At 45.5% G+C, this 16,849-nt stretch overlaps 1 protein-coding gene across 2 annotated transcripts in view; it reads left to right on the top strand.

The window, feature by feature from the left end:
• Positions 1-10,123: 10,123 nt before the first annotated feature.
• Positions 10,124-16,849, top strand: part of rgmd (RGM domain family, member D) — a 14,023-nt gene continuing 7,297 nt past the window's right edge. Inside the window, exons 1-3 of one of the 2 annotated variants that reach the window (XM_024264052.2) lie at positions 10,484-10,729; positions 14,739-14,779; positions 16,121-16,269. In XM_024264052.2, the coding sequence (XP_024119820.1) occupies positions 10,613-10,729; positions 14,739-14,779; positions 16,121-16,269 (307 nt within the window). In that variant the 5' untranslated portion in view covers positions 10,484-10,612. Of the gene's footprint in view, positions 10,730-14,738; positions 14,780-16,120; positions 16,270-16,849 lie in introns of both variants that reach the window. The other variant, XM_024264051.2, reaches the window with a different exon arrangement.

Raw genomic sequence — 16,849 nt, 5'->3', positions numbered from 1 at the left:
AGGAGGAGGAGAAGAAAAAAGGAGGAGAGGAGGAGCATTCAGGAGAATAACACGATTACAATTCCAGTCACAAGCCAGCACAGACCTGATCCCGGATTTCTCCAGCCTCACGGAGCGGATCCCAGGGGGCTCATGGGAAGCCAGAGGTCAACCACCCCTTTCCTGACTCACCACATGTTAAAGGAATTCAGCAGTGCATTGTGGGATATGACACCAGTCACCCCCACCACCAAATTACTAACACACTCTGAAACCTGTCTGCCTTCCAGGGTTCAAAAACATCCAGACGCTGATTCAAAAGAGGAAATCTGGACCTAAACAAGTTAAAAAAACTTTATTGATCCGACTGTGGAAACATTTCACTGTTACAACTGAAGGATCAAACATCGAGATGGAAAAGAAGAAACAATGAAAATGTTCAAAAAAATCAAAGTGAAGGAAAAAACAAAACAAATAAAAAGATAAAATAAAATGAAATAGAAATGAAATAAAATAAAAATAGAAGAAAAAAAGACAATAAAATAATGTAAAAAATAAAACAAACGAAAGCAAAAAAGTAAAATAAAATGAGATGAAAAAAACAAAACAAAACAAGATAAAATAAAATAGAAATAAATGAAATGACAACAAGCATGTGATGCTATAAATGTGCATTCTTGAACAAGCGTTCAGCCCATGGCGTTCACACTGGACGAGCAGGGAGGGGCTTCCTCGTCTTCTTCTTCTACCGTTTAGAAGCGCATGTTTTTCACAGTTGGATAAGGTTTGGTGTGAAATGTCAAAGTGAAGTAAATCTGGTGAATGTTCCTTTCACAGCTCTGTTCTGATAAATGAAAGACTTCATTAAATTCTCCTCAGGATCAGGTGACTGAAAGGCGACGTCATCCAGACATCACTACCAAGTTCGAGTCCCTGATTGGTCAAAGTTTGACTGGTTTAACTTTCGACATGCATTCATTGAACGCTCGGTTTGCAGGTAGAGCCTCCAAACACATTTAAAAACGTGTTTTGCGACATGTGAACTAGGGGTGGGCCAAAATATTGATATTGTGATACATCGCGATACTTAGTCCTGCGATCGATTCTCACCAAGTATCGATCTTATATCTTCATTCGAAGAGGCTGTAGCGCTGAGCGTCTGAGTCGCGCGGCGGAACTGTCGAGCAGCAGGGCGCGCTGCGTCGGACTTTTGATAGCGACGCACACACTTCATTCAGGATGAGCACCGGCGAGATCCAGGCTCGGTAGTGCGTGTGTGGAGCATGTCTACCTGTGCACGTTTGTAAAGCACCTGTAGAAGAGGCAGACCTAAGAAGTGACTTTGGCTGAGCGCTAGAATGACCACGATCACTTACTTCCTGTTTGTTCGGTGCGCTGTGAGAACTGGGCGTGTACTTCAGGGACCGTCGGAATTTTAGTTTTCCTGCACTTCCATGTTTAACCTGCTGGTGTTCGGTGTAACTTTGGTAAATTTATGGTGTGAAGTTTTCAAATGAATGTAATTACTTGTTGCTAATGTTAATTTAAAGTCATTCTTAAATAAAAAATGTAGGATTTGATGTTTGAACTGAAATAAAAACATAATTAAAATAAAGTACATACTGTAAATTAGGAATGTTGCATAGTTAATTGAAGCACTTAAATCCTATAAATTATCATTGTTTAAAGTTGTTTATTGCTATTCTGTGAAATAATTTGAATTTGTAGATATTTATTGCCATTATTATGTGTGTTTTAAGGATTTTACCTGTTGACTGCTGACTGACCAAATGGAAAAATGATAAAAATTGGAAAAATAATCTCCAGTGACAGTCTGAGTAAATCAGCCTTTATTTTTGGATGTTCAGCTCTTTTCAAGTGAGAGAAAAGTGCACAAAAAATTAGGAAACACTTGAGAGAGGCTGTAAAACATTGTTTTCATCCTTTGGTGTGACGTTCTTATGGAGCTATAGCTGTCGCCACTGAATTATTTATTTTTTGTTCTGTTGTTTACAACAATTCTGCACTAAGTAGTGTCTCTGCTGATCATGTTTACTGTTGTTAACATTGAATCTGACAGATAATTCCAATTTGGTTGTAGTCAGTGCTCGTCAAAGACATAGTATTACTGATTTCAGCAATGTTGCACAAAAGAATTCGAGAAGGTTTTTACCAGTTATCGCAGTATGGCGATATTATCGATATCGTGAGCCGTGTATTCCATCGTATCGTGAGGGACCCGGTGAGTCCAGCCCTAATGTGAACACGAGTGAAACGAAGGTTTACTCGTGTTCACATGGACTCTTCATTGCAAGTTTCGCTCTTTGAGGCTTTGGAAGAAACGTCTTTCTCAAAGCTGGTTAAAAATGTCATTATAAGTGACACAATCTTCCTAAAGGATTACCGTAGAATTTGATCTGGTAAGATTTCTTACAATAAATAATGTTCTGCCCTTTAAAGACTCATAAACTGTGGAATTAAATGCTCATATTTAGGTTTATTGTTCAGAATACTGTAAATATTATGTCTTCACATTAGTATTTTTCAATAAAGAGCTTTTTATCTGTAATTTAGTCATATTTATACAAATATATTCCATTTCTAGACCATAATCATGTTCAAGAAAAGATATACACATTTTAAGATAAATTTGTCTTTAAAAAATGTTTTTAATAATAAATTACAAAAATAAAGAGAAAAAAATCAACACATTTAAAGATTAATTTGTTTTAAAAATAAGTAAAAATAATATAAATAATAATAAATAATTTAAAAAGATGATGTTGACACATTTTAAGATAAATTGATCTTAAAAATAAATAAATAATAATCTATAAAAAATAGTAGAAATAATAGAAAAGTCTGACACGTTTTCAGATACATTTGTCTTAAAAATGAGAAGAAAACATCAGTTAACATCCAAACGTCGGTGCTGTCGTTCATTTGTCCATAGATCCAGTTTCCTTCATTCTGGCTCATCGTAGCTTCAGAATGAGGTCAGACGTATTTGACCCCATGCCACGCATCAACACCACTGCAGGCTGGCTGCAGCTTTGCAGACGTCTGCGCAGCTGGATGCTGCTGCTCACTGCGACTTCATCCGTGCTGATCCCGACCCCATCATGACCTTCACGGAAACACGCAAACGCACGCGGCGCACCGATCAGCTGATGGTCACATGGTTCAGGAAGTAAATAATAAGAAGCTCTTTAAACTGAGGTGAACAGATTCCTGAAGGATTCTGTCCAGCTGGAGCAAACCTGTGCCCCCCCAGGAGGAAGACCCACTTTAGCTGGTTCTGCTGAGCTGGCGGGTCCGGTGTTCGTTGGGTTTTTGGTGCCGTCTAAACGCTGGAGCGAGATGCTCTGCTCTGGGAGGGACGTGAACAGAAACAGACGTTTCTCCTGGATTCCAGAGCGGTGAAGCAACAAACAAAAGCAGGCTGTGGTGCAGAACCAGAGCTTTCACGAGGAGCAGCGAGACACATGACTGACTGAACGATCAACCCCCCCTCAGTGCGCCCCGAGGACAGAGCTTTCCAAAATCCACGCTCAGCATCTGAAGGAGGTTCTGGTTTGATTCCAGACGGAAACAGGCGTCCGTCTTGGCTTGGTGCTCCTCTAAATCCCCAAACTCTTTCTTGTGAGGCCCACAGAACTTCCTGTTTAGCAGTGAGTGCTAGCTGTTAGCCGTTCTGGCTACGATTGATGCTAACAGCGTTAGCATCAATCGTAGAGCGTGTCTGAGCGTAAACAGTCATGGTTTTCCAGAAAGCCACACATAACCAAATATCAAACTTGATTTAACACACTGTAAGTTTTCAACCGTTAACACGATAATTCCAGAAGATAAACACTGGAGCCGGTGAGGGTGAACTGCAAAGGAGAAAGTGAAAACAAGATTCTGTTTTTTTCTGTGGGGGTGGGGCTTAAAGTCTGATGAAAATCCTGTTTTTTGAGTTTTGAACATGTATGTGGCATTTCTCTGAAGTGAGAACAGATGTTCTTACCTGCAATAATGCTAATGTGAATGTGGTTTCTGCTTAAGACATTTACTGTAACTGCTTAAGGGATTTGCTGAAAATGCTAAAGCTATTTGCTTAATGCTAAAGTTGCTAAATGATTTCATGAAGCAGAAATTACAGCATGTGCACAAAGAAGCTGAAGAATTTCTTGAAAAATCAAAAGCATGCTAAAAATATAAAGATAAAAAATAATTCATTCAAAGCCTCAGTAGATGTCAAATGACCTAAAAGTGACCACATTGCTAACATGCACCTTAAGTCAGAATTAGCCTTAGAAACCACAGCAGATGCTAACATAGCCAAAAAGCTGACACATTGCTAAAATGCTAGCTTAACTCAGAATTAGCCCCAAAAAACCTCAGTAGATGTCAAATTAGCCAAAAGGGTTAGCATGGTGCTAATATATTAGCTAAAGTCAAAATTAGCCTTAAAACCCCCAGTAGCATCGATGTCCTTATAAAGCTAAACGTTTTGATACCAAACCTGCATAATACGCCAAAAGTGCAAAAATATTTGAAGACTTGTGTGAAAATATATATAAATATATATATGAATATAAATATATATATTTATATGTGTGTGTGTAAAATTTCAATCGTGTTAGTGAAAGTAAAAGCATGAATTTCCTGCTTTAATAGCATAAATTGCATCATTTGCATAAATTTGAAAAAAATCTCATTCATGTTCGATTAGGATAGTAAATTTGCAGAAATTGCGTAAAATTGTAAAAAAACGTGAAATGTGCAAATACCCAAAGTAAAAGCATGAATGTTCTGAACATCTTGAATGTTTTGAGAACAATACTGCATAAGTTACAAAATTTCACAAAATGTTTTAACGATTTGAAAAATGTCCCACAGACTTAACATCAGCTAAGAATGAATTCTCATTGTGTGAATGCTGACTCAGCATTCACACAATGAGAATTCATTTTGTTTTTGTATTTCCGAGTATTTCTCCTTCTAAATCAGTCAAACTGTCTTGGACAGACTCTGTTTGAACGAATGATCTTCTTTCCACCAACAGCTGCTGCACATGCACCAAACCCTCATCTGTTCTGTCTAGAGAGACGCGGAGCTATAATTATCAGACGGAGGTATCAGGGGCGGAGCTACTCAGCTCCAGGAGCCACGCCCCCTCAGAGGAGATTCTGGAAACTTTAGATCAACATGAAAAATGTCTTTCAGACTTTGTGGGATTTTGGTCCTGGGAACGTTCTTTCAATAAGACACAGACTGGGGGGGGTAACATGTCACGTTGTTTTCAGGGGCGGTGTCAGACATGGAGGTGGGCCGGATCCGGCCCGCGGGCCCTCGCTCCACGTGCTTTCGGTCGGATCGCTGGTCTGACGTTGTTTTTATGCTGAAGACTCCGTTAGCTCCGTCAGTCGTGACGGTTGGGAGCAGCGGCGGGTCGTCCTTCCTCTCCGCCCGTCAGAGTCTGGACTTTTCACCGCCGCCATGAACATGAACCCCTTCTCTCAGTTTCCTGTGCAGGGGGCGCTCTCGGGGCGGGAATCCCCGGCGCCGCGGAGAAACTCCGGAGTTTATTGATCTGCCGTTCGATCGTTGACGGTTGATCAGCAGTGAAACCTTCTTAGCAGACGGGTTTGGTTTGGTTCCTGTCAGAAATGATCCGGCTAACGTCTCTGTTTGTCTTTCAGGAGGATGGCGAGTGGGGGAGGGGTGGTGGGAGGAGGGGGGGCTTTAAAATCTGACAAATTGCTGAAAATTGCCCTCATGCAGTCATTCCTGTTTGGACACACTCTCACATCTGGTTGTGATCTGGAAACAAAAGTGCGGCGGCGAGCGCTGGGCTCTCAGAGTGGTGCCACATTTACCCCGTTACCCTCCCCCCTCCCCCACGGGGCAGCACGGTGTGGTCCTGCCGGGGTGCAGCTAGAGACTGAGATCGGCACCCTCACATCATATCCGCTGGCTCCATAGTCCAGAGGTGGCGGCGGCGCCGTGCGGCTGCACCAATCAAAACGCTCCGTAGAAACTCTGCTCTGTGATGCTCTTGTTCTCCAAAGATAGAGGAGAAACACAGAAAACGGGGAGGTGGACGGTGAGATCCACCATGTGTGTCCACCAAACATCGAATGGTTGAGAGGCCAGGGGGTGGGGGGGGGTATGAGTACATAGCGCCGCCGGTCTGCAGCTGGGAGAGGAAAAGTGAGTCCACAGCTGCAGACGGAGGCCCCTCCGTCTCCGATTGCTTCAGCCTCAGTTTCTCATTCTTCCTGACCCCCCCAGGCCCCCACCCTAACCGTCGCATGAACTGCAGCGTCGCATTTTTTCATAGAACGCCGCTGCCGGAGCCGTCTCTAGTCCTGCAGCAGCGTCTCAGGTGTGGAGCGCTGTCGGTCGGTCCGTCCGGCGCACATGTGGCCGACAGGAAGTTCCCCGCTCTGGATTTGGGGGATGAAGCCCCCCCCCCCCATTCCAGGAACCTTCAGACTCACAGGAAGTTGTACCTAACCGGATCACATGTCTCTGCGTCCGCGGTCCACACGGAGGACGTCTGTGGTTCTGCAGCTGTTCTTCTCTGCAGCCTCACATGAAGGACGCGGATCGTCCCGATGTTTTCATTATTATGGGATGGCCACAGGACCTACAGCTTCCTAACTATTTTGTGACAAAGTGTAAAATTTACATTTTCCCCACAATATCGTGAAGAAAACTTTTCCTTGAGGGATTCACAAAATAATTTAACACAAACGCCACCAGGGAAAGTCTACAACCATTTAAGCTTGGTTGACCTTTGACCTCCGGAGGAGGTCGTCTTCTTAATTCTAAATAATTCCTTTCAGTGCCTTCTACAAACTCCTCCTGATTTCTGTCGCCTCCCGAAGCTAATCGGGAAATAAGATTCAAGATCAACTTTATTTATTCAGTAAAATGTCATAATAATGTAATGTTCAGTAATAATGTCGGTGTTAAAGTTTGTAGATTCTGAACGTTAGCATGACCATCTCATAAATGTGGATTTCCTTTCTTGCTTGAACAATTTTACTGGAACATTGTTAAAAATGTATTCATCACGGTCACATGGTCACAAACTCGGTTGTTAAGGAAATCCCAAAACCTACTGTTGCTGATTCTTATGAAAATGACATCGACCTGTTCATCACCTCCAGGCGACCAAAAAACCAAATGGTTGCTATGGAGATAAACCGACAGAAAAGCAGCCATTTTGAAAGATGTTGTTTTTCATATGCAGAGACGAGGTGGGGGGAGGGGCATGCAGCCCTTTTCCTTTTTCATTCTTTCTGTTGATGGCAGAAAATCTGCAGGTTTTCATGATGGAGTCTAGAAGATAAAAACCTTCACATGTTAAGGATTCATGCATCTATCTGACCAAAAACCAAATCCTCTTCTGTTAGCAAACATCTCCTGAGAACTGGCGTCTCTGCAGCTCGATGCTGAGGAAGACTCCAGGATGAAGAAGGAAAGCGTGATGAGGGAGCTGGATGTGTCAGAGGGAAGGCTTGGAGGCCACATGTGGTAAATGTCAGGCGGCTCCTGCAGCCAAAGACTTAATCCGGTCCAATTCTCCGGGGCGGATCCAGCCCCGCACACATTTAAAAACAATGGAGAAGCTGTTCTGAGAACACGGCCCGGCCCGGAGGCCCGGCCAGCTGGACGCAGCGCCGCTCACACCTGCCGTGTGCTGTGAGCAGCGGGAACAACTGTGCATGTTCAGGAGCAACATGCCGGCGTTTACGTGGACCTTCAGGAATGCACCGGCGCTCGTGGCACGAGGCACGGCCTCGGCTCGATTTAACCCCCGCCGAATGCCGCCGTGACGCCAGCCAGACTCGGTGTGGCCGCATACCTCCACCGGAGGAGAAATGGAAACAATGTGTGGAGCAGTAAGTCGTGGAGATTACGCGGCTCCTCGCGGCTCCCGCCTCAATAATGCCTCAAATCCGATGTTGTCATGTCATCGCGACTCCAGGGATTGGGTAAAAAAGAGAAGGCTCGTTCCACCACAGCAGTTGGCAACAGCGGGCCTGAGAAAGGGCCGGGCCGGCATGTGTGCCCATTAGAGAGTGTGGGGGCAGGAGAGGGGGATTATGGGTAGAAATAGCGATGGATCAACTGAAACACAACATTGGCTTGATTTTTTAATTGCCTCTGGGCCGCGGCAGCTGTCTGCTCCGACAGCTGCCGCCGGAAAAATCCTGCAGACAAAGAGGCCGCTCTGATAAATGCAGGAAAACTCACACTTCTTCCCAGGAACGCCTTCGTCTGCTCCGAGTGGGAGCAGAGGAGCTGTGGAGTTCAGGAGGAACTCCTGCAGAAGTTCCAACACCAGAGCGACCGAAGAGATGATGGATGTGAAGACGGTCAGACCTGAGCTGCTGGTCCGTCCAACCCAGAGGTCTGCAGCTACGACTCAAAGAGATTTCTCACTATATAAAGAGGGGCCAATATCATCAGAACCCCAAATAAATCAAATTGAAAAAATATTGTTTGGCCAAAAAAAAAAAAAAAGGATTAATTAAAATGTCCAAAACTTTTTGCTGCTCTGTTTCATCTTCAAATGTTCCGTTTTTTAATTTCAAAACTCAAAATGTCATTTTCAAATCTTTTTCTCAATTTCAGCTCTTTTCTTTCATTTTCGATTTTGAAGTTTTCTGATTTGTAAACAAAAAAAGGTTTGAAACTAAAAAAAGTTTTGAAATTGAAATTATGAGTTTTGAAACCTGAAACCTCAAACATGTTACATGTTTGTTTTACTGTCCAAAAAAATGTGGAAACTTTTTTAAGTTTCAAAACTCACTTTCAAATCTTTTTCTCATTTTCAATTTTCAGATTTTCAGGTTCAAAAACAGAATTAGAAACAATGTGTGGAGCAGTAAGTCGTGGGAATTCCGACTAACTTCCATTTTTTAAGTTTCAAAACTCAAAATTTAATTTTCAAAACTATTTTTTCAGTTTCACATTTTTTACTTTCAGCTCATTTCTTTCATTTTCGATTTTTGAAATTTTCATATTCGTAAACAAAAAAAAGAGTTGAAAGTGAAAAAAAAAGTTTTGACATTTACATTTAGAGTCTTGAAACCAAAAAAACACATTTGAAGCCGAAAATAATTTAAAAAAAATTAGAATCGTGAAATTCAATGTTTTTTCTGGCCAAACACCAATATTTTTTCACTTTGTTGTATTTGGGTCTCAAATAATATCGGCCTCAATTTAGCTCCGTATCGCCCAGTCGGAGCCACACAGTCAAACTTCACCCATCAGGAAAACAAAACATTGATTTGCATTAATATTATTATTACTATTAGGATCAGTATAAATGAAAAATAACAAAATCATGAATATGAAGAGAAAATTGACTTGAACTTTTGACTGATGTTCACATGACTTCCTTTCAAAATAAGACATCCTGTACCATAAAATCCTCTCAATCACTTGAAAGGAAGGAAGCGAACTTATATAATCCACCCCGACTCGACCATTAGCTCTACATGAATTATCAATATCTGGGTCAGGACTTAACACCAAATATTTATACTCTACAATAACAGATTCTAGTCATAAAGGATCATTAATATCACTGATGTGATCACATTTCAAAACATCCACAGACAAATCGTTTATATTAATCAGTATCAATAATACTATAAGTTAATGTGGGGGTGAGCATTGAGTTCAAATAAAAGAAACAATCAGTTTTACCATTTGTCTCACCAGAATTCATGAATCTAAAATGAAATCAGAGCTTTGTTGAAGTGACCCTACGTACATTTTTTAAGAAAATAACTACAAATCTTTGGTTTCTTTTTCCAGATACAGAAAGTTCGTCTTAAAATCTGAAGCGTGAACTCTGGTTGTGCTTATTGACCTCGAATTAGTTTTCCGTGGTAAACGACATAAAAATGTTTTGGTTTTGATAAATTGCTAACCCCAGCTGCCTGTTGGATTGCATTATGGGTATTGTAGTCAGGATCCTGTGCTTCAACTGTTGAGATTGAGATAAAAAAGTTGGACTTTTCTGACCATGTTGGCTTAATGCACCTTATTGTCCAAAAATCTAATGTGTTACTTTTTAAAAACACATATATTTTTCAACCAGAGAGCAGGAATGGAGGAACAAGAGCCACATGTGGCTCCGGAGCTGCAGGTTGCAGGTGGACTCCTGGTCTAACCTGCGGCCTCTCGTCCATAAATCACCTGAAAGCTGCTGGCGTCCTGAAGCCAGCGCTGACTCAGCAGAGCATGATCGCTCTTGTCTGCAGATTCTCTTCTGCTTTACCACTGAGCGTGGAAGAGGCCCAGGGCAGTTCGTTTGGAGGATCAGGATGGGGCTCTGCTGGGGGCTCGGCTGCACCCACGTCAATCAGTGCAGGAATGATGGAAGCTTTCCAAACCGCACACGTGGCTGTAAGCCTGAAACGTCTGATCGGATCGTCCCGTCGCTGTTTGCAGAAGCACGGCGTGTGATTGTGTTTCAGTGGTTTTTTCCGTCCAACAAAAGCGTCGACTTCTGTCCTCCGAGCCGCAGCGCCCTGCCCAGATATGTGGGAATTAGGCCGCATCACTCACTAGCGTCCCGCTCTGATCAAAGCGCCGAGCGGCCGAACGGACAGCTGTCGTCATGCGCCTCCAATGGCTATCGGGCCGCGCCGCCGCAGCGCTCAGTCGGCCGGCTGGAGCTGTCGCGGGAGCCCGGCTGGGAGATTCGGGCTGCAGAGCTGACCTCAGACCGTTTCAGGTACGTTCCTCTTCTTTCATCTGCTCCAGTACTGACCTTTAACCCCCAGAATTCATCAGAAGTTCTGCTGCGGCCCGACGGCGTTCATGGACCTTCACTGAGAACGGGTTCTGGGTTTTGGCTCCAATGATCACATTTAACCTCACAAACAGCTCTCTGGATGGAGGGAACGTCTGTTGGATTGATTTCCCCCTTTTTCATCAGATCCCCCCCCCCCAACACACACATGCACACACTCGTGCACACACACTCACACTCTCGTGCACACACACAGCTGAGGTCCGTGTGGCTCCACCTCTGAGGCAGTTTGAATCGTGCGGGTCGCTGGTGCCCCGACTATTCCTGGTCCACGACAGTTGTCTCCTGGTGGGGGGCAGTAACCTGTCAGCTGGTGCCTGTTTCAGGAGTGTCCCGACACAAAGGAGGTGTACATTTCATTTAACCAGCTTAACAACTTCCATGAAGAGTTTGGATCAAATCCTGAACCGGGAGTTCAAAGAGGATCTGATCAGGATCAGCGGCGCTGCCCGACCGGCCGGTTCTGATTCTAAATGTGCAAACAGTTGGACAGAATTTCGCTTCGGTTGTTTTAAAGTTAAAATCCTGTTAGTCACATGTTCTCCGTATTTGACCCCTCCCCTGGGGGAGTGGTGAGCTGCAGACACAGCTTCACTTAGGAACCATTTGATGGTTCAACCCCCCCCCGATCCAACCCTTAATGCTGAGAGTCCAGCAGAGAGGCACCAGGTCCATTCCAGAGTCTGTGGTCTGACTCAGCCGGGATTTGAACTCGGGACCTTCCAATCACAGGGCGGACACTCTGCCACAGGACCACTGAGCTGGTCACAGGGACGTGTGGTGTAGGACGCAGGTGAGCCAGAGCGTCACCTGTAAACATCCTCACCATCCTGAGCGACTAATAATATGAAATAGTCGTTTTTATGACTGTATGTTGAAGTTTTGGGGAAGATTTTTACTGTCAGTGCTGCACAGAATGATCTGGAAGAATCTCAACTGATATGTTACAATAGTTTAACAACAACCGGTGATTATAAATCCACTTGAGGTTTCACAAGAACATTTACTCACATTTACCTCTTCCCCTTAATCCGTGATAACGAGTCACACCAGATTATTTGTGCGTACCTGAGGTCACAGGTCGACCAGGAGAAACATTTATTCAACACTCTGAAACTTTAAAACTTTAAAACTGTAACTTTTCAACATAATTATGAATAATAAAAAGTCAGGAATATTATTCCAGAATAAATCAACTTAAACCTTAAAAAACTTTCAATATTTTACTCTCCATAAAAATATATTTTGTCAAAATTATATAAGTTAGAAATGAGCACAAGATAACATCGGGTCATTAATAACAATAAAATAAAATGATCTGGAGGGCCGGATAGAATCACTCGGAGGGCCGGATCCGGCCCCCGGGCCTTGACTTTGGCACGTGATATGAGTGGTGATTGCTAATAAATTTCAACAGGAATTATTTATTTGATGTTTTGTTCAAACTGACTGCAAAAGAAGAACAGGTAACATTAAAAATGTCTCAAAGTTGGTCTTAAAATGAAACAGGAAGTTATGAACAAATGATCAATTACAACGACTTCATCACGGGTGACATTTTTTTGGCCATGAATCGGTTTAATGTCAGAAAACATTTTCACGGAGCGGCCGGCATGAGGTGGAAGTTGGCGTCTGGTTTATTGTTTTCTTGTTTTGGAGCTGTAAAGGTAAACGAGTCCGTATTCACTACTCACATGTTGTGCGTTCATTGTTTTCTGGAGATGTCTGGATCCACAATCCCAACATCCAGTGAACTAGAAACTTCCCAGAAGACTTTGTGAAAAACAAGCGTGCATCACACTACACTAGAGAATACAGACCACAATGCATTGCAATCAAATAACTTTTGCAAAAAACAAAAAAAAACTGATTACATTTAAATTTTTAATAAACTCGATTTATACACCAGATTTCCTGAAAGAACCATCAAAACGTGATCTGGATTTTCCTTTGACCAGATGTCAAAAAGGAAGCTAAAAAATCAGACGCCAACTTCACCTGACCTTTGATCTACAACAAATGAAACCAAAAACTATGGAGTGATGTTTGTGCCTTCATAATTGCATTTTTTTAAATTGCGAGCAAAATGTAAAATGTTTAGAATGAAAATTCATAATTTGCAAATTAACATTTTTAATATTTGCTTTCTAAACTTTTTTTGATTTTCAAAAAATATTTTTTCACTTGCAAACTTTTTTTTCTTTCAAGAAATAAGAAAAAGGAAATAAAGTTTGTAAATGGGAGAATATTTTTTGAAACAAAACAAGTTTTAAAAGCCAATATTAAACATGAATCAGCAGCGTCCTCATTTGACAGCCGCTCACTGACCGTCTGCATTTATTTTAGTCTGACGGATCTCGGAGCTCCTGTCAATGTAACAAACATCATGGAGTGTTTATGAAAAGCTGCCACCAACAATAAAGAGACTCTCCCGTTCTCTCATTGGCTGGTGTAAAGAGACACGCCCCCAGCCTGTGGGGTCAGAGGTCAAGCGGCCCTGAACTCTCCATTTTGGCTGAGAGGACGTCATCGGTCCGTCAGCGTGACGCTCTGCATTTATTCTACTCATCGTCCCTCATCAGGCTGGGGTGACCCCGTGACCTCCAGGGTGGGGTCACCTGTGGGCGGAGCATCACGCCGCTGGGAGACTTTCTGCTGCTGAAGTCAAATTAGTTGACGGGAATCCACGAGTCGGTCCGTCCAGAGATGTGAAAGAAGATGGCGAACGCCGCACGGAGGAGGAAGTGTTAGAGCCCCCCCCCCCCCACACACACACACGCGGCTGTCAGTCATCAATCAGGGCGCCCTAAGTGGAGATGCTATCAGCTGTCACTCACACCAGCTGACCTTATCTCTGCAGAGATAACAGCTCCCTCTGAACCGGGACGCCGGCCTTCAGCGGGCCGTGGAACCAGGGGGCGGGGCTTCATTTACATCATGACCCCCCCCAAAGAAAGAACAAAAGAGTCCAATTCTTTTCATTTCTGTGCATCATTCAGTAAGAGCTGCAGCAGTTTGATCCAACCTGTGATGTCATCAACCTCCAGCAGAAAGTCGCCTGGACGACATGGAACCGGACAGAACCGCGGTTCTGCTGCTGAAGAAACAGAAGAAACACTGTTGGAGCTGGACAGAACCGCGGTTCTTCCTGCTGGACCTTCAGCTGCTGAACAAACTACAAACACTGTTGGAGTCGGACAGTTTTCAGGACATCTGTGAAAACGAAGTCACTGCAGAGATCCTGACGTCTGTTCTGAGCGTCCGCTGCACCACAGCCGGCCGGGCCTAATGACAAAAACAAGCATCCTGGCATGAAGCCGGTCCCACAGTGTGAGGAGCTTAATGAGGAACATGTGGGGCGGCCCGGCCCGGAAACCCAATCCTCCCCTCCCCCCTCCTGTTTGAACACCCAGACGGTCCTTCAGGTTCTCCCAGGGTTCTGATTCTGCACCAGAACCCACCACTGTGTTCTGATTCTGGACCAGAACCCCTTTGTTCTGATTCTGGACCAGAACCCACCACTTTGTTCTGATTCTGAAGACAAACGGAAAAAAGTTTTCTGATGTTTTTGTTTCCAACTGTTAATGAATCCTCCTCCTGTCTACCGGGGTGTGCACGTGTGTGTGTGTGTGTGTGTGCACGTGTGTGTGTGTGTGCACGTGTGTGTGTGCACGTGTGTGTGTGTGTGTGTGCACGTGTGTGTGTGTGTGTGCACGTGTGCATGTGTGCTCTACAATGTGAAGTCATGAGGAGCAGGAGAAAGAGTTCTTTCTCCCCCGATGAGGCCGACATGCGTTCATGGCCACTTCTTCCTCTCCGTCGTCTTGGATCTGTTTGCTTCGATGGTCGTCATGACAACAGAGAGGAAGCTGTGGTTATTTACTGAACAACAAGCAGTGATATTTATGATCAGCTGTGTTTTCTTCCTCAGGTGTTTCCACGCGGGAACTCTGAGGACATGTTTCCGGACAGGTGAGCAGCTGAAGATGAAACTTTGGGTTCGGTTCTCGCTCGCGTCTCTGCAACCTGCCGGCGGAGGTTTAAACCCCAGAGTGATCCGCAGCTGTGCAGCAAACCCAGAATTAGCTGAGTAAACAGGTAGATCCCTGTGGGGGCGGGGCTTATCACAGTGGATCCAGTGTGGCGGAGATCCTTCTTCAGCTCAAACGATCCACACCTGGGCGGAGTTCTCCATCCGACACAGACGGACAGGGTGTGGACACACAGCGGGCAGCCTCACACGACCGTCACACGTTCGAATCCCACAATCCTCCACAGCTGCAGCTGCGTGCACGAAAACAGACCGAGATCTGATCTGATCCAAACAACAAATCCATGAAAAACACAAAAACTTTCAGTCCTCAACTTCAGATATGAAACTTCTAACATGGAGGACACAAACCCAGAGGCGTGCACGTGGGGCTGAGCTGCAGGTCTGAGGAGGAGATCAGCTCAGTGGCCTTGTGGTAGAGTGTGCGACCTGATATTGGAAAGTTGTGGGTTCAAATCCTGGCCGAGTCAGACCAAAGACTCTAAAAATGGACCCAGTTCCTCCCTGCTGGACACTCAGCATTAAGGGTTGGACTGGGGGGTTGAACCACCAAATGGTTACCTAGTGCGGCTGTGACTGCAGCTCACCTCTCCCCCAGGGGAGGGGTCAAATGTGGAGAACAAATTTTAAAACACCTAGGTGTGTGACAAACAGTGGGACTTTAACTTTAGGAGATGTGCACGCAGCCGCAGGTGTGAGGATCTGCATGCAGCTGCTGCTGCGCAGCCGCAGGTGTGAGAATCTGCATGCAGCTGCAGCTGCGCAGCCGCAGGTTTGAGGATCTGCATGCAGCTGCGCAGCCGCAGGTGTGAGGATCTGCACGCAGCTGCAGCTGCGCAGCCGCAGGTGTGAGGATCTGCATGCAGCTGCAGCTGCTCCCAGACAGGAGAAGCTGCGATGACACCAATAACTTATTTTAAAAAATACAAATTTGTCTTTTTAAGGTCAAACAATAAGAAATAAAAGAAAACTTTTTGGACCGATTCCCCATAAAAACCCGCAGGTGAAGTCCCACCTGGCCGATGCTCAGATGAAGCTGTTCTCCCTCCACGCGCACGCGCCCGCGTGTGAAAGGCTCCCTCTGTTTCGTAAGCATCAGATTTGGGGCAATTATTGGTTGACGCCGCCGCGCGGCCCCCGCTTTGGCGCTGAGCGGGTAATTAGTCTGTCATTGGCCAGAATCACCTCCGCGCGGCAGACCCCTCCCCCTGAAGACGGGGGCCCCTTTGACTGACAGCGCCTGTTTGCGTGGTTTCCCGCAGCGCCCGCGCAGAGCAGCAGCAGCCCCGCAGCTCCTCTCCGGGTGGATGGATTGGTATGGGGAGCGGCGGAGCCCTCCTCGCGGCTCGGCGGCGGCTCTGGGACGGCGTGGCGGTCACCGTGCTCCTGCTGGCTGTGCTCGGCCCCGCGGGTAAGTGCTGCGGTCCGGCGGCGCGCACGCGCCCAGCCCGCATGCAGCGGGACGGCTAACTCCGCGCGGACACTTTCCACGTTTCCTGCGGGTCGGCTGGTGCGTTCAGCGCCCGCCGCTCCCGCTGGAAACTTCCCGCAAAGTTGGAGTTCCCCGCGCGCGCTCACGGTGCTCCGCGGGACTTTCACGCACAGCCGCTCCGAGTCCGGCCCGAGAGGGACGTTTGTTCCCGGGGAGGACCGCAGCGAGGCCGCGAACCCCGCGCGCTGCCGCCGCTGTGGGCGGGAGCGCGCGGGGGTCGGACGGCGTCTGCGGTGCGGGTTCTGCGGGGCTTTACTTCACAGCCAGAACCGCAGAGAGGACGGGCAGACTCGGAGCGGCTCGGAAACGAGACCCGGTCTGGTCCAGAACTTTTGGTGATGCGTTCACGGACCAACGGCGTGAGGAGCTGAGAGGAGAACGCGGATCCTCCCGGAGCTCTGTGTTCTCCAGAGTCTGGACCGGTTCCACACGAACCCAGAACACACCAGAACACCAGCAGACCGGAAGGACCGGAAATTAAACTTTTTATGTACCATTT

Source organism: Oryzias melastigma, linkage group LG15 (genome assembly GCF_002922805.2).
Source record: "Oryzias melastigma strain HK-1 linkage group LG15, ASM292280v2, whole genome shotgun sequence".
In the NCBI taxonomy this organism is placed as follows: Eukaryota; Metazoa; Chordata; class Actinopteri; order Beloniformes; family Adrianichthyidae; genus Oryzias; species Oryzias melastigma.
The sequence above is the reverse complement of the archived record's forward strand: the minus strand, read 5'-3'. Positions and strand labels throughout refer to the sequence as shown.